General features: G+C 46.8%; 1 protein-coding gene and 1 long non-coding RNA gene across 3 annotated transcripts in view; one reads left to right on the top strand and one right to left on the bottom strand.

Annotated features, from left to right (window-relative positions):
- The window catches only part of SMG9 (SMG9 nonsense mediated mRNA decay factor), a 19,208-nt gene extending 12,407 nt beyond the window's left edge, over positions 1–6,801 (bottom strand). The window contains exons 1-5 of the mRNA XM_067718009.1: positions 6,666–6,801; positions 3,852–4,007; positions 1,543–1,617; positions 1,190–1,454; positions 1,015–1,112 (exon numbers count right to left, since the gene is read on the bottom strand). Coding sequence (XP_067574110.1) covers positions 1,015–1,112; positions 1,190–1,454; positions 1,543–1,617; positions 3,852–4,001 — 588 coding nt within the window. The 5' untranslated portion in view covers positions 4,002–4,007; positions 6,666–6,801. The remainder of the gene's footprint in view (positions 1–1,014; positions 1,113–1,189; positions 1,455–1,542; positions 1,618–3,851; positions 4,008–6,665) is intronic.
- LOC137214361 (uncharacterized) overlaps positions 6,729–21,734 on the top strand; it is a 22,949-nt gene continuing 7,943 nt past the window's right edge. For both annotated transcript variants that reach the window (XR_010938872.1, XR_010938871.1), the window contains exons 1-2: positions 6,729–6,862; positions 8,943–9,088. This is a non-coding gene — a long non-coding RNA (uncharacterized lncRNA). The remainder of the gene's footprint in view (positions 6,863–8,942; positions 9,089–21,734) is intronic.

Below are 21,734 nucleotides of genomic sequence, written 5' to 3'. Positions count from 1 at the left end.
CTGTGGGGTTTAAGAGTCCTACAGAATCCTGAGACCTTCACCTCTGGGCTGCCAGCTCTGCTGATTTTCACCACCAGGGGGCATAAGAGACACTCCTCAAGGAAAAGAGTCATGTCCTCAATGTGGCTGCTGCACCTTAGAATCATCTGGAGAGCTCTAAAAAAACCCCTCTAATCCTGGGCTGAACCCTAGACCCACTAAAGCAGAATATCGAGGGCTAGCCCAGTTCAATATGGTAGACACTGACCACATGTGGCTACTTAAATTTAAATTAATTAAAATTAAACAAAACTACAAATGAGTTCCTCAGTTATACGATCCACGTTTGGGGATTTGTGGGTAAGTGCTCTATAGCAGGGCCTGGACAGCGGCTCTTTTTTTTTAAAGCTTCCCAGTTGACATCAACATGAGAGTGGTAACAGATGGGCCTGGTTGCGTTGTTAGTAAACCCAAGCTGTTGGAGAAGGAGAGGGAGCACACCTGGGAGAATCTGAGTAATGTGACAAGCCTGGGAGGGAAAAAACAGGACGGGGGAAATGAAGACTGGGACACTGGAAGTAGATATGATGGTCAGAGGTGTGAGGTGTGGACTACAGTGAGGGCTGTTGGGATGGAGGCGGAACCTCCGGGGGCTAACATTCAAACCAGTTCACACTGGTACTGCATGGGTCTTGACCAATCAGGAGGAGGACTGGAGCAGGCCCAGGAGGCTGCCCTGCTGCGTGCGAGAGCGGGCAGGAGATCCCAGGGCCTCTGCGGTGGTAATGGGTCCCTCTCCGCCAACCAGTATCAAAGTATTTCAGCATTTTAGCAACCAGCACAGCTGAGCTAGTGTAAGCCACTGAAATTCGGCCCGGCTAGGTGAGAACGTTCTGATCCATTCTCTCACTGCTGCCATTGCCCGAAAGCTGTCTAGTCTGGTGCTGCCTGCCAAGGAGCTGGGGGGCGGGGAGGAGGTGAGGGTGTGGGGCCCGGAGAAGGTCGAGCAGGGAGAGAGCCCTGACCCCCCAGTACCTCAATGGCACTGTCGCACCAATTCATCTGGTCATCCACCAACTTGATGCTGTGCTTCATGCGCTCTGGGGGCAGCAGTTTGGCCTGGCCCACGACAGCTGCAGACAAGGACGTGCTGACGGTCTGTGCGAGGGGGTTCTGGCTCCCAACCAGATCCCGCCCGGCCCCAACTCACGGTCCATGGCTGCCGGCGCGGCAGTCCCCATGCCCCGGTTCTGGATCTGGTACACAGGCTGTGTGGGTCTCTGCCCCTCCTTCTCCCCCTTGGGTGGCGCAGGGGCTGCAGAGGGTGGTGGGGCAGTGCCCTCGGGGGTGGAGGCATTCGCTGTGGCCGCAGGCCCTTTCCCCTCCTCCCGTGGCTTCATGAGGACAATGGGCTTCTCAAGAGGGGCTGGGGCAGGCGGGGCGGCAGGGGCCGTTGGAGTCGGTGGCTGCTTTGACTACGGGCGTGAGAAGGTTCCGGTCAGTGGAGAGATCCTTGCCCTAACTGCTCCCAGCCTCCCCTTCCAAAGCGTCTTCCCCACTCACCCGCTCTGCTGGAGGCTTTGAGAGGATGATGGGGGTTTTCTGCATGACCGCCGTGCTTGTCTCTTCGCTGCCATCCTGTGGTGAGGGAGGGTAGTTACTCAGGAGTGACTCCCCTAGCTCCCTGGACACCCCTCTAAGTGTCAAGTATCATTCTAAACGCCTTCAGACATAAACTCCTCCAATCCTACCAACAGCCCTGTGAGAGATACCTTTATCCCCATTTTTCAAATGAAAAAACTGAGATCCAGAGAGGTTAACTGGCTTGCCCAAGGCCACACAGCCAATTAAGCAGTGGAGCCAGGACTTGAAGCCAGACAGCCGGGTTCCAGAACCACGCTGCCAGCCACTCCACTCAGCTGCCTTTGCTAGACAAGCCCAAGCAGAAGGCGCTGGGGCTTTGGAGCGAGAGAAATCTGCATTTGAACTTGGCCTTGGCTTTTGTTGGTTGTGTGAACACGGATAAGGAATCACCCTCACTTAGGCCCATTTGCTCATCTGGCGAATGGGGATAGGAATTCCTTCCTCACAGGACTGTTAAGAGGCTGAAAGTAGACAGGACTCACAAACCGTCCACGGAGCACTGGGCACGTGGCAGGTGCACAGTATCTAGAGCTGCTCTCCTGACAGCCCTGCTGTCCCAACCTCCGCTCCTCAGCCCCACCCGGGCTCGCCAAGTCAGCGGACTGATTCCCATGCCTTACCCTCTTCACGCCTCTTCTGTCTCACCCCCACCTGCCTAAGAAAGGGGAGAGACCTGAGTTTGAATCCTGTTCCTTCTGTGGTACCCTGAGTAACCCTGGGAGAGTCCTGACCCTTCAGTAGGTCTGTTTCTTCACCTACATATTGAGGATACTTATTTAAATCCTGCTCACTCACTGGCCTATGACGAAGGACAAACCAAAGGATACGAACGTGCTTTGCAAAGAACAGGTGAGGGTGAAGAGATGAGGATGGATAGGAGATACAGTCAGGAGGCACCATGTACAGCACTGGTGCCCGATGGGCGTGGGGGTGACCAGGATGAGACCTGATGGGCCATCACTAGTAGCGGGAGGAAGAGAATTGGCAGGAAGACGCTGAGGTCAGCAGGAGACATGGAGGACGTGAGGAGTCCATTGGCCAGTTAGGAGGCTGCCAGGGTCTCAAAGACAAGACATCTGGGAGCTGCTTGTTCAGGGACTGAAGCTGAAGGTGCAGGAGGATGGTAACATTCCCCAGAAAGATGTGTGTGGAAGGAGGAGAGACTGCGTGTTGTCATTTATGCTGTGGCCCAAGGGAAGGAGTAAGCAAGAGCCAAGCTCACTGTGAATAAATTTCCTTCATGATTTTTGCAGTTTTATGGCTCAGAAACTGTCCCAACCATTATCTTCTTCCACTCCCCCCCCCCAAATAAACAGCCCTTAGAGGCGGGCAGGGCCCTGGAGAAAGAGCCTGGGGGGCAGGCTGTGGCAGTGAGTCACCTACACACAGGAGAGGAGCAAGGCTGGACCAGGCCCACAACGACGCTCCCGACTCCCGATTCCCGGTCCAGGACACTCTACAGCAGACACAGTGCTGCTGCGCCTGAGGCTCACTTGGATTCGGGTTCAAGGCCTGGCCCCAAAGCTTATTGACTTGTGACTTTGGGTAGGTCCCTTCCCCTCTAAGACTCATTTCCTCATCAGTGAAAACTGCATCTATCATAGGCTCTACTTCATGGGACAGCTGCAGGAGCTCAGCAAGACCCAAAGGATGGAAAGCACTCTGCAGAGCACCAGCACACTGCACACTGCTCAATAAACAAAAAAGGCTGCTATTATGACACAACTCTGGAAAACAGGGGCTTCTGGCACCTCTCAGCTCAAACTCCCATGCCAATTCCAGTCAGTGACATCCAAAGTTCTTTCCAAGGCCTATCAGGTCCCACATGATCTGGCCCCAGTTTCCTCTCTGATCTCATCTTCTATCACTTCCCCTTCTTCATCCACTGCAGCCACGCTGGCCTCCTGGCTACTCCTTGAACACACCAGATATAAGGCCTCAGGGCCTTCGCATTTGCTGTTCTTTCTGTTTTGAATGCTCTTCACTCAGATTCTGTCAGGACTTGTCCCCTTGCCTCCTTCAGGTCTCTGCTCAAAAGTCAGCTGTTCAGAGAAGCCTTCTCTGACTGCTTCATCTAAGACAGCCCCTTTATCACTCTGAGCGCAGTCCGTTTTGTCAACAGTTATATCCCCAGCATCTAGATGAGGGCCCGGTGCCTAGCTGGTGCTCAATAAACATTGGTGGAATGAGTGGACACATGAATGCTGCCCTTGGGCCCAGATACTCACCCGTCTCTCTCTGTCCCAAGGTGCAGTGTAGTCCCTCTCCCGACCACCAGGCCCGGAGAGATTCTGGGGGCCGCCAGGGCCGGGCTCCTTCCACCGCCGCCGCCTGTCTATCCCATAGAGCCCAGGCTGACTGTGCCCAGACTCAGACATGGTCACCTATGGGTAGAAAGAGGTTGATTCCAGGATGAAAGAAGTCTCTCCCCACTCTATCTGGCTTACCCTGGACTATAAGGCACTTCCTTTCAAGAGAGCTCTGTGGCTGTGGCAGTGACTGCCAGCAGGATCTCAATAGCCATTCTTCACTACTTCCAAAGAAATAAAACCCTCAGTTCTGAGCTGGACACCTGGCTATCCAGAATATACATCTCAGCCTAGTCTGCAGTTAGCTGCGGCCATGTGACTAAGCTCTTTCTGGCCAACGGTATGACACCAGAAGCGTGTTTTGGCAGCGTTCAGAAACTTTTCTTCACAGACACTGGCACCTGCCTTTTGTCCCTTCCTCCTACTAGCTGAAAGGAATGCGGGTGTGGAGGCTGGAGCTCAAGCAGCCATTAAGGTCTGTGAGGCAGCTTAATGGAAGGAAGGCATAAGAGACAAAACACAAGGTTCGGGGACTCCCTATTAACCTTAAATTGCCTATCTCTGGATGCAGTGACAAACAAATCCCCTTCTATCTCTTGTAGCCAAAACTATTCCCAACTGTTAATCACTTTTCTCAACATAAATACTAACACATGGGGGAAGGTCACATAAAAATGGGACATACTCTTTCCCAAAGTGCAGCAAAGCATTTCCATACAAATCTGTAACATGACCCCCAGTCCGACAACTACCCTTTTGATTACCCAATACTGGCACATGTGGGGGTGGGGCACCTGTATTCAAGGACCTGTTTTCACCGGGTGTCCCTCTACTTTCAGTGTGTTCACCTTCCATTACTGACGGTCTGCCATCCCTCACCCTCCAAGGCCTCACCAGGAACATTATATGTCCCTCACCAGGGTCATTATATGTCATTATATGTCTCACATCTAAGACATTATAAAATGTATGGTTACCTATATAACCCACTCTCTACCATTTAACTAGCTGCTTATAGGCCCCTAGGGAGTTTCCCCAGCTGTTTACACTTCATTCCAGGGAAGTCTCTTGAGTATGTCTGTTTGCAGGACTCCGAGGCCAACTGCTATAGCTCACGGGTCCATATCTGGTCTGCCTTCTGTTGTCGGAAATAAAGTTTTATTGGAATACAGCCACATCCATCAATTTTACAAGTTGTCTATGGCTGCCTTCTTGATACAATGGCAGAGGTGAGTAGCTGAGACAGAGATACTATGGGCTGCAGAGTCTAAAGTAATTATTCTCTGGACCTTTACAGAAAAAGTTTGCTGACCTTTGCTTAGCTCTGAAGTGCCTTCAAATCATTCTATGAATCCCTCCACCTCCCACCCCAGTACAGTGACATTAAGAGGTCCTTGTGTAAGACTCTTTCCCCAGAACGGAAGTATCTGTTTACAGGATGCAGGAGTAATTTTGCTAGCCAGGTAGGGGCTTGTCTAGCTCCTCTCAGCACTGCTCTACGTGACCTCTCCCCTAGCCACAAACTAGGTGGAAGACTGCCTTCTGAGACAAAGGAGGGCAAGGCCAGTTTACAGATGCTTATGCAAACTGATTCAGCACTTAAGTGACTGTTTACAGTCTCCTGAAGGACAGCCTCCTCAGAAATCGAGACTCTTCCCCGCCTTGCAATTAAGGTTCTGTTTACACTTTATCCTGGAGGCCTCCAGTGCACTTAATTGTCTGTTTTCTTGCCTCAATAGGGATTCTGCTCCACCACTAAAGTATCTGTTTACATAACCCATGAGGACCTTCTTCCCATGCATGTTATTCTGGGAACTTCCACAGTACCTGAGTTTATTCTACAGCCCCTATGGCAAGCTCCCCAGAATTTAAGAGTTCACCTACAAGCATTTTGGGGACTCCCAATAGTTTCCAGGCTCCTCTGGGGATCCCCCCCCACACAAAAGTATAAAGCCAGTCTATTTGTGTTTATTTACAGGACTCTTAAGGTGACCTCCCAGAACTACAAATTACAAATTCCCCTATTACAAATTCTTTGGGGGGTTTCCTCAGTACTTAAGCATCTCTTAACATGCTCCTTTTGGGGGATCACCCAGAATCTATTTGCAAGTTATTTGGGGAGACTCCCAATTCCTAACTCCGTATTTATGGTCTAATGGAGCACTCCCACCCCAGAACCTGGGTCTATTCACACTATTTTTCTACAAGACTCTCCAGCAATTACATGTATATGTACAGCCTCTCATATGGGGTCTCCCCTGGAACTTGAGTCTGTGTTTTATTCAGGGGACTTCAGCATAATTAGGCACCTGTTTACAGGCCTCCTATAGGGAACCCCAGAACTTAAGTTTCTATTTACATTGTATTTAGAGGAATTTGGAGGACCGCCCCACTGTTTAAAAATCCGTTTGTAGGCCCTCTACGAGTGTCCCCAGGGCTCTGCACGTTATTGGAGGGATTTCGCAGTACTTTACCGCCAGTTTACAGGCCCTCAATATAAATGGTCTCTCAGAACTGAAATTTTTCCAATATACACATTATCTGTCTCCTGCCCACCCCACTCCCGGTAACGCGCTTTTTAACGCGTTGCTTTGACTCCGAACTTAGTTACGCACAACCGCCAGGCGTCCGAACGACCAGTTAGCGGTCAAGGAGGAGCCGGGCCCCGAAACACGCCCCGTGCCCCGCCCCCCGCCGAGGCGCCAGCCTAGCGCAGGCACGCGGGCCACTTACCTAAGGCGGCTGCTGATTGGTTCCCGGGGCGTAAGGGGGGCGCGCGCTCTCCGAGAAGGGGGTGGGGTGGGGACGGGGAGGTTCCACTGCAAGCCACCGGCCTGTAAATGGTGTCTGGGAACCCGGGAGCGTGGCGGGAGAGAACGGGTACCGGTCAACCCACAACCGGTGGGAGCATCCCGGAAGCGGCACCGAAGGTAGGCCGGTCCGAGGGAGGAAGAAGTCGAGAAGATCTCGCGGCGCCGAACCGAGATCACGTCTCGCGGGCTGCCGGCCGTGCGCATGCGCCGCAGGCTGGGCGCGCGAGAATCGAGCGTGAGCGCCGGGCTGAGCATGCGTTGATGTAGGTGGTTGGCTTCAGCAAGCCGGCGGGTTGCAGAGGGCAGTTGGGAGTGCGCGGCGACTCCGCTTCAGTACGCGTGCTCATCGCAGGGGGCGTACGTGGGCTTGCAGAGAAGCTGGGGAAGCGGGGCGGGGCGGGGACGCCGGAGGCTTTGGGTTCGAGTACCGCTTCAGCTGTGGTGTTGGCAGGACGCGGTGGGGTGGGACGGCAGGAAAGAATTTTAAGTGTCCCGGGCTGAGTGAGTGCTGAGAACACAGGCATGAATCAGAACTGGCGTAGGCCCTGGATGGGATCCCGGTCTGTGGAGGGAGACGGCTAGGGAATCAAATCACTTAGGAAAGGATGCGGATACGATTGGACCTTGAAGGGCAGGCAAGGACACTCCAGGCGAGGGAACCCCGGGAGAAAGGTCCAAACTGGCTTGGACTCATGGAGTTCCACTGGGGTGGGAGGTGAGGCAGCAGACATGGGCAGGTCAGATCCTGAAGAGATGTGAGACGTGGACTGGTGGGAAGAAGAGCACGTATAAACCCTTCGGGGGCTGCGGTGGAGGAGGGATACAGTGCTAAGAGTCAACAATTCAAACGCCTGCGGTGGGAACCCTGTGCGCGCCTAAGATGAATACCGGGCGGAGAGTGAGGCCCGCAAAGACCGCATGCGCTGTTAGCCCAAAGGCCTCCGCGACTTAACTGAAGCGGGTGGTTGCCAATGGGAACGATAGATGCTTCAAGAGAAGAGAGAAGGGTATATATACATATACATATATTCATAGATATATAGGTGAGTGAGGAATTTACCATTTTTCATTTAAAATTACATTTGGGTACCTCCCCGGAGGTCCAGTGGTTAAGATTCGGCTTCCATTGCTTGGGGACACAGGTGGTCCCTGGTCGGGGAACTAAGATCCCACATGCCGCGTGCCGTGGCCAAACAACAAAATTATATTTGGACAGGGAATACATGTACATTCTGACAAAAGTCGAGAAGTCCATGGGGTAGACAAGAAAAGTCCGTCTCCTCTCTGGTTCCCATATTCCATTCCTAGAGCACCGCTTCTCAGTTTCCTTCTGGAGCTACTGTTAGAGCAAAGCATTGGGGTTGACAGCTTGAGCCTGGCCAAGTTCCTTAACCTTTCTGCGTCTGTGTCCTGTTTCTACAATGGAGATGAGGGCACTGAATGATGATACTGGCAGAGTTAAATGGGTGACAGTGCCTAGAATAGTGCCTGGTGCATAGTAGCACTGTGTGTTGTAATTATTTTTTTTATTTTTTGCGGTACTCGGGCCTCTCACTGTTATGGCCTGTGCAGAGCACAGTCTCCGGACGCGCAGGCTCAGCTGCCATGGCTCACGGGCCCAGCCGCTCCGTTGCATGTGGGATCTTCCCGGACCGGGGCACGAACCCGTGTCCCCTGCATCAGCAGGCGGACTCTCAACCACTGTGTCACCAGGGAAGCCCTGTTGTCATTATTTTGTGGTTACGATGACAGTGATAGTGACTGAGTCTGAACTGCCCCCATCCCGTCCAGGCCTCATCCCTGCTGCCATTTTCTCAGCACAGGTGGCAGGTGGAACCATTTCTCCAGGCTGTCACAGGCTGGGTGAAAACAACCATCACACAGACTGAGTTGAGAGTCCTGTTGTTTGTGGATTCTCCAGAAGATTGTGGGTGTCTGGAATAGATACGCATGACAGGCCATCTTTGTGTTATGTCTGACATTATCCCCTTTAGCATCTTCATCTGTTAGTTCGAATCTGTTTTTCTTACCCGAATTTCTCAACCCCAGAGTACCCTCACAAATGCCAGTTTCACCTCTGGGCAACCCTCAGAGGTGGAGATTTGACTTAAGGGAAAAGAAGGGGCTTGGCATTGGACCATGGGCCCACTGTATACTATATACATCACTGTAACCTTCTCCCCTCCTCATTTAACAGATGCAGAAAATGAGTCTGAGAGAGAAGAAGGGCCTTACTGAAGTACCCAGGGCCAGGAGGCATCAGGGCCTGGATTCAAACCCAACCCTGTCTCACTCTAGGGCGAGCCCACATTTTTTCCCTGGCATTGGGCAGCCTGCCTAGCGGTGAGTCAGTGGTGCAATCAAGCACCCAGAGAGCTGCCTTTTATATAAATGGGATGGCATGCTGTTGTGTGGATGTACCATACTTAACCATTACCCTATTGATAAACATTTAGGTTGTTTCTGAACTTCTGCTCTTACAAACGTTTGCCACAATGAATATCCTGTACATCTGACTGCCTGTAGATGATAGTATTATCAATAGAATATCTCGTTTGAAGTAGAATTGCTGAGTCAAAGGGTACCTGCACAGGGAATTTTAAGAGCCCTTTGCCAAACGATCTATTCATTTCTCAAGTCACTTCTCCGTTCACTTCATTCATTCGTTTGTATCTACTGAACGAATTATGGAACTCTAGTCATCTGCCAGGACAGAGCACCTGCCCTTCAGGAATGGATCTTCTAGTAGGGGCAGATGATGTCAGGTAAAAGATGCTTGGAAAAATCAGGATAAGGGAAGTGAGAGTGACAGAGGTCACAGAGAGTGACAGGTGGTCAGGGAAGGCTGCTCTGAGGTGACATTTGAGCAGAAGCCTGAAAGATGGTAAGGGAATGAACCATAGGAAGATGCTAAAAAACAGTAAGTGGAAAGATCCCGAAGTGAGAATGGACCTGGGTGTTCAAGGATTATCAAAATGACCAGGGTGACCGGAGCAGAGTGGAAAGGGGTAGAATTATTTAGGGATATAGCTGTAGAGAGGTCCAGGTTACATGGGGTCTTGTGGGCTATGGTAAGAGCTTTTGAATTTACTTACAAGTGTAACAGGAAGCCTCTGGAGGGCCGTGAGCAAGGACAAGCATGTTGTGAGGTATGTTTTATAAAGATTTCTCTAGTGTTATTCTCAAAAAGTAGTAACAGTGGTTCCCTGTGGGGGTGAAGGTTATAGGTAGATGTGGAGGAAAACGTCTTAAGACTTGCATGTTTTTGAACTATGTGACTCTTACCTATGCACAAAAAAGTTAAACCAGCACTGGCCGCCATGAGGCGAATGGGCTGCAGCTGGGCAGCTGTGGAAGCAGGAGATGAGGAAGCTGCTGTCTCTTCCCTGGGCAAGAGATGACGATGACTCAGGAAGAGGGTTATGTGAGAGGAAGCATGAATCAGGAATGACTTAAAGGTTATCCTGAAGGTTTGGGCCTGACCCACTGGGTGAAGAGTGATGCTTTTTATCAAGATGGGGAGGAGTAGACTTGACGGGAAATTGACAAGCTTTGAACTGCTTAACTTTGAGATGCACACTGGACATCTCAAGTGGTCCAAGTAAGTGGTCGCACTAGGGCGAAGCCAGGGTTTGTAGATACAGAATTTTTACTGACTTTTCACTATGAAAATTTAAAAACACGCACAAAAGTTTTCTGGTATAAAGAACTCCCACATACCCACCACCCAGCGTGGAGAGCCATCACATTTTACTTATCTTATTTCTTCTATTTTCTTCTCTCACATATAAGCACACTTTTTCCTGGAGTTTCTGTATTATTTTTTAAGCTTTTAAGCAAACCTCAGATGTCCTGTCATTTTATCAATAACTATACAAGTGTGCTAAATTTTGAAGCTGTTAATATATAGATGACATTTAAAGCCCCGGAATTTGCTGAAACCATCCAGCCTGAGGGAGTAGGTTGAGCAGGGACTGGGCCCTGGGCCTCTCACATTTAGGAATCGGGGAAAGGACCAGCATCCTAGAGATGGAGCAGGAATATCAGGAGAGGTGATAAACTGGGGCCGAGGAAACAGAGTTCCAAAAAGATGGTGATCGACTAGGGAGCAGAGATACAGAGCAGTAGCTGGAGGTGGACGTGGGGTCCACCATGGAGAAAACATGGCTGTCTTATCCCCCAGTCTTGTTGCAGGAGAATGGGGTGCAAGAAGATGGTCATGTCCCAGGCGAGTCCCAGGGACGGGCCATCAAGTGAGGGTCCTTGGTTTCACTCAGGAAAATTCAAGAGCGAGCCACAGTAAAGTGAAAGTAAGTTTATTTAGAGAGATACACATTCCATCAGCAGAATGCAGACCATCTCAGAAGGCAAGAGTGGCACTGGGGTGCGGGGGTGGTTAGTTTTTATGGGCTGGATAATTTCATAGGCTAACAAGTGAGAAGATTATTCCAAATATTTTGGGGAGGGGGCGGGGATTTCCAGGAATTGGGCCACCACCCACTCTTTGGCTTTTTATGGTCAGCCTCAGAACTGTTATGGTGCCTGTGGGTGTGTCACTTAGCATATGCTGATGTCTTGCAACAAACGTATAATGAGGCTCAAGGTCTAGGGAAGTCAAATCTTCTGCCAACTTGGGCCTAGTAGGTTCTAAACAGTTTTAGTCGTATCCTCGAGGGGCTGTGTCATTCTTTTTTTTTTTTTTTTTTTTTTAAATACTTATTTATTTATTTGGCTGCGCTGGGTCTTTAGTTGTGGCATGCATGCAGGATCTAGTTCCCTGACCAGGGATCAAACCCAGGGCCCCTGCATTGGGAGCATGGAGTCTTAACCACTGGACCACCAGGGAAGTCCTGTGTCATTCTTTTAAAGGTTGTGTCCTGCCCCCTTCCCTCCTGTCTCAGTCTCACTATGTCATGGAAACTTCTCAATATCGTAATATGGAATCTATAAGGAAAAGTTTACAGGTACTTACTTTTTTTTATCTTTTTTGTTGTTGAGGTGTAACTTAAACGTGGCGAAGTGCAGAAAAGACACAGATCTTAAGAGTATTGGTCAATGAATTTTTACAAATATATATAATCGTGTAACCACTAACCAGGTCAAGGTAGAGAACATTTCCAACACCCCAGAAATTTCTCTTGGACCCTTTCCCTGTCAGCTCCCCCACTCCAGAAGCAGCCACTGATCTAATTCTGGTTACTATACGTGAGTTGTGTCTGCTCTTTTGAACTTGATATAAATGAAATCTTACAGCAGGTCTTCTGTGTTGTCTTCCTTCTTTAGCTCTTTGGTCTGTGAGAGTCTTTGCTGCTGTTGAATGTATCAGGAGTTTGTTCTATAAGAACTTACTTTTAAAGGATTTCCACATACAGGTTATTTTACAATGTGTAAAATAAAGACTCTGAATTTGAATTCCGGATGTTTTGCAGTTTGGAGAATACATAGTGGAGGATGTAAAGTGCTTCAAGTTCCTGTGGGCCGTTTTTGAGATGGGAGGAATGACAGCATGTTTGTATGCTGCTTGGAGTGATAGGGAAACCATGCAACTCAAATTGGAACTTGAACCCACGTGCCAGGACTTGAACCGGGCCAAACCCAGACTGAGAATTGAACCCACGCACGTCCTTTTATTTATTTTTTATTTTTTTGAATTTTATTTTCTTTATTTTTTATACAGCAGGTTCTTATTAGTTATCAATTTAATACATATTAGTGTATATATATCAGTCCCAATCTCCCAATTCATCCCACCACCACCACCACCCCGTTGGTGTCCATATGTTTGTTCTCTACATCTGTGTCTCTATTTCTGCCCTGCAAACCGGTTCATCTATACCATTTTTCTAGTTTCCACATATATGCTTTAATATACAATATTTGTTTTTCTCTTTCTAACTTACTTCACTCTGTATGACAGTCTCTAGGTCCATGCACGTCTCTACAAATGACCCAATTTTGTTCCTTTTTATGGCTGAGTAATATTCCATTGTATATATGTACCACATCTTCTTTATCCATTCGTCTGTCAATGGGCATTTAGGTTGCTTCCATGTCCTGGCTATTGTAAATAGTGTTGCAATGAACATTGGGGTGCATGTGTCTTTCTGAATTATGGTTTTCTCTGGGTATATGCCGAGTAGTGGGATTGCTGGGTTATATGGTAATTCTATTTTTAGTTTTTTAAGGAACCTCCATACTGTTCTCCATAGTGGCTGTATCAATTTACATTCACACCAACAGTGCAAGAGGGTTCCCTTTTCTCCACACCCTCTCCAGCATTTGTTTGTAGATTTTCTGATGATGCCCATTCTAACTGGTGTGACACCTCATTGTAGCTATGATTTGCATTTCTCTAATAATTAGTGACATTGAGCAGCTTTTCATGTGCTTCTTGGCCACCTGTATGTCTTCTTTGGAGAAATGTCTATTTAGGTCTTCTGCCCATTTTTTGATTGGGTTGTTTGTTTTTTTAATGTTGCGCTGCATGAACTGTTTATATATTTTGGAGATTAATCCTTTGTCCTTTGATTTGTTTGCAAATATTTTCTCCATTGTGAGGGTTTTCTTTTCATCTTGATTGTAGTTTCCTTTGCTTTGCAAAAGCTTTTAAGTTTCATTAGGTCCCCTTTGTTTACTTTTGTTTTTATTTCCATTACTCTAGGAGGTGGATCAAAAAAGATTTTGCTGTGATTTATGTAAAAGAGTGTTCTTCCTGTGTTTTCCTCTAAGAGTTTTATAGTGTCCAGTCTTACATTTAGGTCTCTAATGCATTTTGAGTTTATTTTTGTTTATGGTGTTAGGGAGTATTCTAATTTCATTCTTTTACATTTAGCTGTCCAGTTTTCCCAGCACCACTTATTGAAGAGACTATCTTTTCTCCATTGTATATCCTTGCCTCCTTTGTCGTAGATTAGTTGACCATGGGTGCGTGAGTTTATCTCTGGGCTTTCTATCCTGTCCCGTTGATCTATATTTCTGTTTTTATGCCAGTACCATATTGTCTTGATTACTGTAGCTTAGTAGTATAGTCTGAAGTCAGGGAGCCTGATTCCTCCAGCTCCATTTTTTCCCCTCAGGACTGCTTTGGCTATTCGGGGTCTTTGTGTCTCCATACAAATTTTGAGATTTTTTTGTTCTAGTTCTATAAAAAAATGCCATTGGTAATTTGATAGGGATTGCATTGAATCTGTAGATTGCGTTGGGTAGTATAGTCATTTTCACAATATTGATTCTTCCAATTCAAGAACATGGTATATCTCTCCATCTGTTTGTATCATCTTTGATTTCTTTCATCAGTGTCTTATAGTTTTCTGAGTACAGGTCTTTTACCTCCTTAGGTAGGTTTATTCCTAGGTATTTTATTCTTTTTGTTGCAGTGGTGAATGGTATTGTTTCCTTAATTTCTCTTTCTGATCTTTCGTTGTTAGTGTATAGGAATGCAAGAGATTTCTGTGCATTAATTTTGTATCCTGCAACTTTACCAAATTCATTGATTAGCTCTAGTAGTTTTCTGGTGGCATATTTACGATTCTCTATGTATAGTATCATGTCATCTGCAAACAGTGACAGTTTTACTTCTTCTTTTCCAATTTGTATTCCTTTTATTTCTTTTTCTTCTCTGATTGCCGTGGCTATATTGAATAATAGTGATGAGAGTGGACATCCTTGTCTTGTTCCTGATCTTAGAGGAAATGCTTTCAGTTTTTCACCATTGAGAATGATGTTTGCTGTGGGTTTGTCGTATATGGCCTTTATTATGTTGAGGTAGGTTCCCTCTGTGCCCACTTTCTGGAGAGTTTTTATCATAAATGGGTGTTGAATTTTGTGTAAAGCTTTTTCTGCATCTATTGAGATGATCATATGGGTTTATTCTTCAATTTGTTAATATGGTGTATCACATTGATTGATTTGTGTATATTTAAGAATCCTTGCATCCCTGGCATAAATCCCACTTGATCATGGTATATGATCCTTTTAATGTGTTGTTGGATTCTGTTTGCTAGTATTTTGTTGAGGATTTTTGCATCTATATTCATCAGTGATATTGGTCTGTAATTTTCTTTTTTTGTAGTGTCTTTGTCTGGTTTTGGTAACAGGGTGGTGGTGGCCTCATAGTATGAGTTTGGGAGTGTTCCTTCCTCTGCAATTTTTTGCAAGAGTTTGAGAAGGATGGATGTTAGCTTTTCTCTAAATGCTTGATAGAATTCATCTGTGAAGCCATCTGGTCTTGGACTTTTTGTTTGTTGGAAGATTTTTAATCACAGTTTCAATTTCATTACTTGTGATTGGTCTATTCATATTTTTTAGTTCTTCCTGGTTCAGTCTTGGAAGGTTATACCTTTCTAAGAATTTGTCCATTTCTTCCAGGTTGTCCATTTTTTGGGCATAGAGTTGCTTGTTGTAGTCTCTTATGATGCTTTGTATTTCTGCAGTGTCTGTTGTAACTTCTCCTTTTTCATTTCTAATTTTATTGATTTGAGTCCTCTCCCTCTTTTTCTTGATGCGTCTGGCTAAAGTTTTATCAATTTTGTTTATCTTCTTAAAGAAACAGCTTTTAGTTTTATTGATCTTTGCTACTGTTTTCTTTGTTTCTATTTCATTTATTTGTGCTCTGACCTTTATGATTTCTTTCCTTCTACTAACTTTGGGTTTTGCTTGTTCTTCTTTCTCTAGTTCCTTTAGGTGTAAGGTTAGATTGTTTATTTGAGATTTTTCTTGTTTCTTGAGGTAGGCTTGTATTGCTATAAACTTCCCTCTTAGAAATGCTTTTGCTGCATCCCATAGGTTTTGGATCATCATGTTTTCGTTGTAATTTGTCTCTAGGTATTTTTTTATTTCCTCTTTGATTTCTTCAGTGATCTCTTAGTTATTTAGTAACGTATTGTTTAGCCTCCATGTGTTTATGTTTTTAATGTTTTTTTTGCCTGTAATTGATTTCTAATCTCTTAGTGTTGTGGTCGGAAAAGATTCTTGATATGATTTCAATTTTCTTAAATTTACCGAGGCTTTATTTGCGACCCAAGATTTGATATATCCTGGAAAATGTTCCATATGCACTTGAGAAGAAAGTGTAATCTGCTGTTTTTGGATGGAGTGTCCTATAAATATCAATTAAGTCTATCTGGTCTATTATGTCATTTAAAGCTTGTGTTTCCTTATTAATTTTCTGTCTGGATGATCTGTCCACTGGTGTAAGTGAGGTGTTAAAGTCCTCACTATTACTGTGTTACTGTCAGTTTCCTCTTTTATAGCTGTTAGCAGTTGCCTTATGTATTGAGGTGCTCCTATGTTGGGTGCATATATATTTATAATTGTCATATCTTCTTCTTGGATTAATCCCTTGATCATTATTTAGTGTCCTTACTTGTCTCTGGTAACATTCTTTATTTTAAAGTCTATTTTATGTGATATGAGAATTGCTACTGCAGCTTTCTTTTGATTTACACTTGTATGGAATATCTTTTTCCGTCCCCTCACTTTTAGTCTGTATGTGTCCCTAGGTGGGTCTTCAGAGTGGGTCTCTTGTAGACAGCATATATATGCGTCTTGTTTTTGTTTTTTTTGTTTTTTGGGTTTTTTTTTTTTTGCGGTACGCAGGCCTCTCACTGTTGTGGCCTCTCCCGTTGCGGAGCACAGGCTCCGGACGCGCAGGCTCAGCGGCCATGGCTCACGGGCCTAGCCGCTCCGCGGCATGTGGGATCTTCCCGGACTGGGACACGAACCCATGTCCCCTGCATCAGCAGGCGGACTCTCAACCACTGCGCCACCAGGGAAGCCCTGGGTCTTGTTTTTGTATACATTCAGCGAGCCTGTGTCTTTTGGTTGGAGCATTTAATCCATTCACGTTTAAGGTAATTATCGATATGTATGTTCCTGTTACCGTTTTCTTAATTGTCATGGGTTTGTTTCTGTGCGTCCTTTTCTTCTCTTGTGTTTCCCACTTAGAAAAGTTCCTTTAGCATTTGTTGTAGAGCTGGTTTGGTGGTGCAGAATTCTCTTAGCTTTTGCTTGTCTGTAAAGCTTTTGATTTCTCCGTGGAATCTAAATGAGATCCTTGCCGGGTAGAGTAATCTTGGTTGTAAGTTCTTCCCTTTCATCACTTTAAATATATTGTTCCACTCCCTTCTGGCTAGTAGAGTTTCTGCTGGGAAATCAGATGTTAACCTTATGGGAGTTCCCTTGTATGTTATTTGTTGTTTTTCCTTTGCTGCTTTCAATAATTTTTGTTTTTCTTTAATTTTTGTCAGTTTGATTACTATGTGTCTTGGCATATTTCTCCTTGGGTTTATCCTGCCTGGGACTCTCTGCGCTTCCTGGACTTGGGTAGCTATTTCCTTTCCCATGTTAGGGAAGTTTTTGACTATAATCTCTTCAAATATTTTCTCGGGTCCTTCCTCTCTCTCTTCTCCTTCTGGGACCGCTATAATGAGAATGTTGGTATGTTTAATGTTGTCCCAGAGGTCTCTTAGGCTGTCTTCATTTCTTTTCATTCTTTTTTCTTTATTCTGTTCTGTGGCAGTGATTTCCACCATTCTGTCTTCCAGTTCACTTATCCATTCTTCTGCCTCAGTTCTTCTGCTTTTGATTCCTTCTAGTGTATTTTTCACTTCAGTTATTGTATTGTTCATCTCTGTTTGTTTTTTCTTTTTTTTGTTTGTTTGTTTGTTCTTTAATTCTTCTAGATGTTTATTCTTTAATTCTTCTACGTCTTTGTTAAACATTTCTTGCATCTTCTCGATCTTTGCCTCCATTCTTTTCCCCAGGTCCTGGATCATCTTCACTATCATTATTCTGAATTCTTTTTTTGGAAGGTTGCCTATCTCCACTTCATTTAGTTGTTTTTCTGGGGTTTTATCTTGTTCCTTCATCTGGTACAAAGTCCTCTGCCTTTTCATCTTGTCTGTCTTTCTGTGAATGTGGTTTTCCTTCCACAGGCTGCAGAATTGTAGTTCCTCTTGCTTCTACTGTCTGCCCTCTGGTAGATGAAGCTCTCAAAGAGGCTTGTGAAAGCTTCTTGATGGGAGCAACCGGTGGTGGGTAGAGCTGGGTGTTGCTCTGGTGGGCCTAGCTTAGTAAAACTTTAATTGGCTTGTCTGCTGATGGGTGGGGCTGGGTTCCCTCCCTGTTGGTTGTTTGGCCTGAGGTGACCCAGCACTGGAGCCTACCCAGCTCTTTGGTGGGGATAATGGCGGACTCTGGGAGGGCTTGTGCCAAGGAGTACTTCCGAGAACTTCTGCTGCCAGTGTCCTTGTCCCCATGGTGAGCCACAGCCACCCCCCACCTCTGCAGGAGACCCTCCAACACCAGCAGGTAGGTCTGGTTCAGTCTCCTATGGGGTCACTGCTCCTTCCCCTGGGTCCCAATGCACACACTACTTTGTGTGTGCCCTCCAGGAGTGGAGTCTCTGTTTCCCCCAGTCCTGTCGAAGTCCTGCAATCGATTCCCACTAGCCTTTAAAGTCTGATTCTCTAGGAATTCCTCCTCCCATTGCTAGACCCCCAGGATGGGAAGCCTGACGTGGGGCTCAGAACCTTCACTCCAGGTGGTGGACTTCTGTGGTATAAGTGTTCTCCAGTTTGTGAGTCACCCACCCAGCGGTTATGGGATTTGATTTTATTGTGATTGCGCCCCTCGTACCATCTCATTGCAGCTTCTCCTTTGCCTTTGGATGTGGGGTATCTTTTTTTGGTGAGTTCCAGTGTCTTCCTGTCGATGATTGTTCAGCAGTTAGTTGTGATTCCAGTGCTCTCAAAACAGGGAGTGAGCTCACATCCTTCTACTCCGCCATCTTCCCCATGGCCTTTTAATTGAGATGACACACCTGGTCTCAAGGCTTAATGAAGCTCAGGTTCTTGATGTCTCGTTGCAGAAAAAATTCAGTGAGAGACAAAGTGATATGTGAGAAGTGGATTTATTTAGAGAGAAACACACTCCACAGACAGAGTGTGGGCCATCTCAGAAGGCGAGAGGCCCTGAAATATGGGGTGGTTAATTTTTATGGACTGGGTAATTTCATAGGCTAATGAGTGGAAGGATTATTCCATCTATTTCAGGGGAATGGGCGTGGATTTCCAGGAATTGCACCACAGCACACTTTTTGGCCTTTTATGCTTGTCCTCAGACCTGTCATGGCGCTGGTGGGTGTGTCCTTTAGCATATGCTAATGTATTACAATGAGCGTATAATGAGGCTCACGTTCCACTGGAAGTTGAATCTTCCGCCATCTTGGACTTAGTTAGTTCTAACGTCCTTTGGCTATGTCATTCTTTTAAAGGTTGTGCCCTGCCCCTTGCCTCCTGTTTCAATAGCAGGGAAAATGGATGAGGCAGGAGACTTAGGACCCAGGCCCTCAAGGAGGCGAGAGAGGATGCAGCCTGGTTGCAAGTGGAGACAGGGCTTGGACTTGAACTGAAGGAGGGCCAGCTCATCCTGGTAGAAGAAAGGAAAGTGTTACCATTTGACATTGCCTCCAAATTGTGAAAAGCACTCTCCTAGTTTTTGTATGTTAGCAGTAATCCCACACAGCAGCAAAGCTCAAAACAGGTCCTTGGACTGCAGTCTGGTGTTGATGTAGACGATACAGCTTCCTTCACCAACCATCATAAAGAACTGGACAAATACTGGCCATGTTTGTTCTACATGGTTGGGGCAAAAGGGCCAGGAGAGTGGTGGGCAATTACAACAGAGAATCTTTGGGAGGGAAGAGCCCTGTGGCTGGAGCAGCTGTGATAACTGTGATTTATAATAAATGTGTATTTGGTCTTTGTCCCCTGAGTCTGGAACAGAGCTCCTAAACCCTTTGGAACGGGGTAATAAGGGTGTGTTTTGTTATGTTAATGAGGTGGCTTTGGAAAGCACCTAGGTAACCTAAGGATAGGGGCTGGGTGCCAAGGGACCCAACTGGATGATTAGAGGGTCAGAACTTCCAGGTCTCCAGGGAGGGGAGAGGGGTTGGAGGTTGAATTAGTCACGGAAGTTCAATGATTTAATCAGTCATGACTGTGTAATGAAGCTTCCATAGAAAACCTCAAGGGACAGGGTTTGGAGATCTTCCAGGTTGGTGAACACATGGAGATGTGGGGAGAGTGGTGCCCAGAGAGGTCATGGAAGCTCCCTGCCCCTTCCCCATACCTTGCCCTATGCATCTCTTCCACGTGGCTGTTCCTGAGTTATATCCTTTTATAAGAAACCAGTAATCTAGTAAATCAAGCATGTCTCTGAGTTCTGTGAGCCACTCATCGAACCCAAGGAAGGGGGTTGTTGGATCTGTAGCCAGTCGGTCAGAAGCATGGGTGACACTGGACTTGAAATTGGCATCTGAAGGGGTGAGGGTAGGGGGCAGTCTTGTAGGACTGAACCCTTAACCTGTGGAATCTGACGCTGTCTCCAGGTAGACAGTGTCAGGATTGAGTTGACTGTGGTGTCTGAGAATTGCTTGGCATGGGGGAAAAAAACCCTCACACACTGGAATTGGGTGCAGAATCATTAGCAGCCATGACAGGGAGGGGATGGGGAGGCTAGAGGCAGGGGCAGGGGGGTGCAGAGCCTGAAGAGCCCCCCCAGGTGAGGCCTGTGTGCGTAGTAACACCATTCTGTAGTAAAAACGAATGTGCACCTGGCTGGTACCAAGAAGCAGGTACACACCAGGGTGTGCAGCAGGGTTCCTTTCAGAGTTCAAAACTGGGCAAAAGGAATCAAGATGGGAGGGGCATGAGAGTTTTTAGGGGCCCAGAAACTTCAAGCTTGAGCTGAGTGGTAGTTGCTCAGGTAAATTCTTTTGTAAAAAATCTATTGAGGCCACATTTAAAATTTGTGTTGTTTATGTAAAATAAATCTCAATGAAAAAAATTGAGTGGGGACTTCCTTGGTGGTCCAGTGGTTAAGACTCTGCGCTTCCATTGCAGGGGGTGCGGGTTCAATCCCTAGTCAGGGAGCTAAGATCCTGCAAGAAGAGAAAAAATGAGCTAGGACTAGGAGCCAGACTTTGAGAGAAGGGCAGGTGGGAACCATGGAAGGGTTTTGAGCAGAGGAAGGGCATGTCTGGGGCATGGTTGGGGTGGGGGGTGGGGTGGCCCCAGCTCCTGACTGGCTCTCTAATCCTGGTAAGCCCTCCAGCCCTCTCTGGACCCACTTTTCCCCACCCAGTCCTCTCGTGGGCATGGAGGCAAAACAGAAGTAGGAGGGGGAAGTTGCCAAAATCACCATGAGACTGAGCCCCTGGGGGCAGAGCCCTCTGACTTATGCCTGCAGCCCTGCCCCTGGTGCAGGGCCTTCAGGAAGTGCTGATTGTGTGAGGGGGAGAGCAGAGACTGCTGGAGGGAGAGGTCAGGACCTGAGCTCCACAGTGGAGAGTGGGGGCAGGGCGGCGGGGGCAGATCTGAGATAACTCAGAACAGGAGCGCTCTCACGTGTCCTCTTAGTTTCTTAGTCAAAAGCCCCTTATAACCAGTTCGTCCCTTGTCCCAGAAGAAACCAACATGTGGTAGAGGGTGAGAAGCTTCCAGCCATCCCAGGTAGTGTGTTCATTCAGTGATATTCACTGAGGCCTGGTATATGCCAGGCCCTTGACATTGAAGACGCAACAGAGTAAAAATTAAAATACGGTGTAGGGAACTCTGAGCGAATGAATGGGCTGGTTGGCTAAGTGCTGGGGCTCCAGAGCCCGGCCACCTGGGTCAAATCCCAGCTCCCCCATCTCTTTGCTGTGGCTTTGGGCAGGGTTCTTAATCTCTGTGCCTCAGTTTCCTCATCTGTAAAATGGGACCAATAATACCACCTTGTCTCCTTTTGTAGAGATTTTGTGAGATCATTTATATAAAGGACTTAACTTGGGGCTTTGCCCAATAAATATTATCGTAATAGAGACAGGTTCGTGGGGCTATGGGAGCTTCAGAGAGGGCTTCCTGGAGGAGGGGGCATCTAAGCAGGGGCCCAAAGGAGGAGTAAGAAGGAGTTTGCCTGCTGAAGCCAAGTACAACTAGGAAAGGGT

Source organism: Pseudorca crassidens, chromosome 20 (assembly GCF_039906515.1).
Source record: "Pseudorca crassidens isolate mPseCra1 chromosome 20, mPseCra1.hap1, whole genome shotgun sequence".
Taxonomy (NCBI): Eukaryota; Metazoa; Chordata; class Mammalia; order Artiodactyla; family Delphinidae; genus Pseudorca; species Pseudorca crassidens.
Note: the sequence above shows the minus strand (reverse complement) of the source record. Positions and strands in the feature narration are given on the sequence as shown.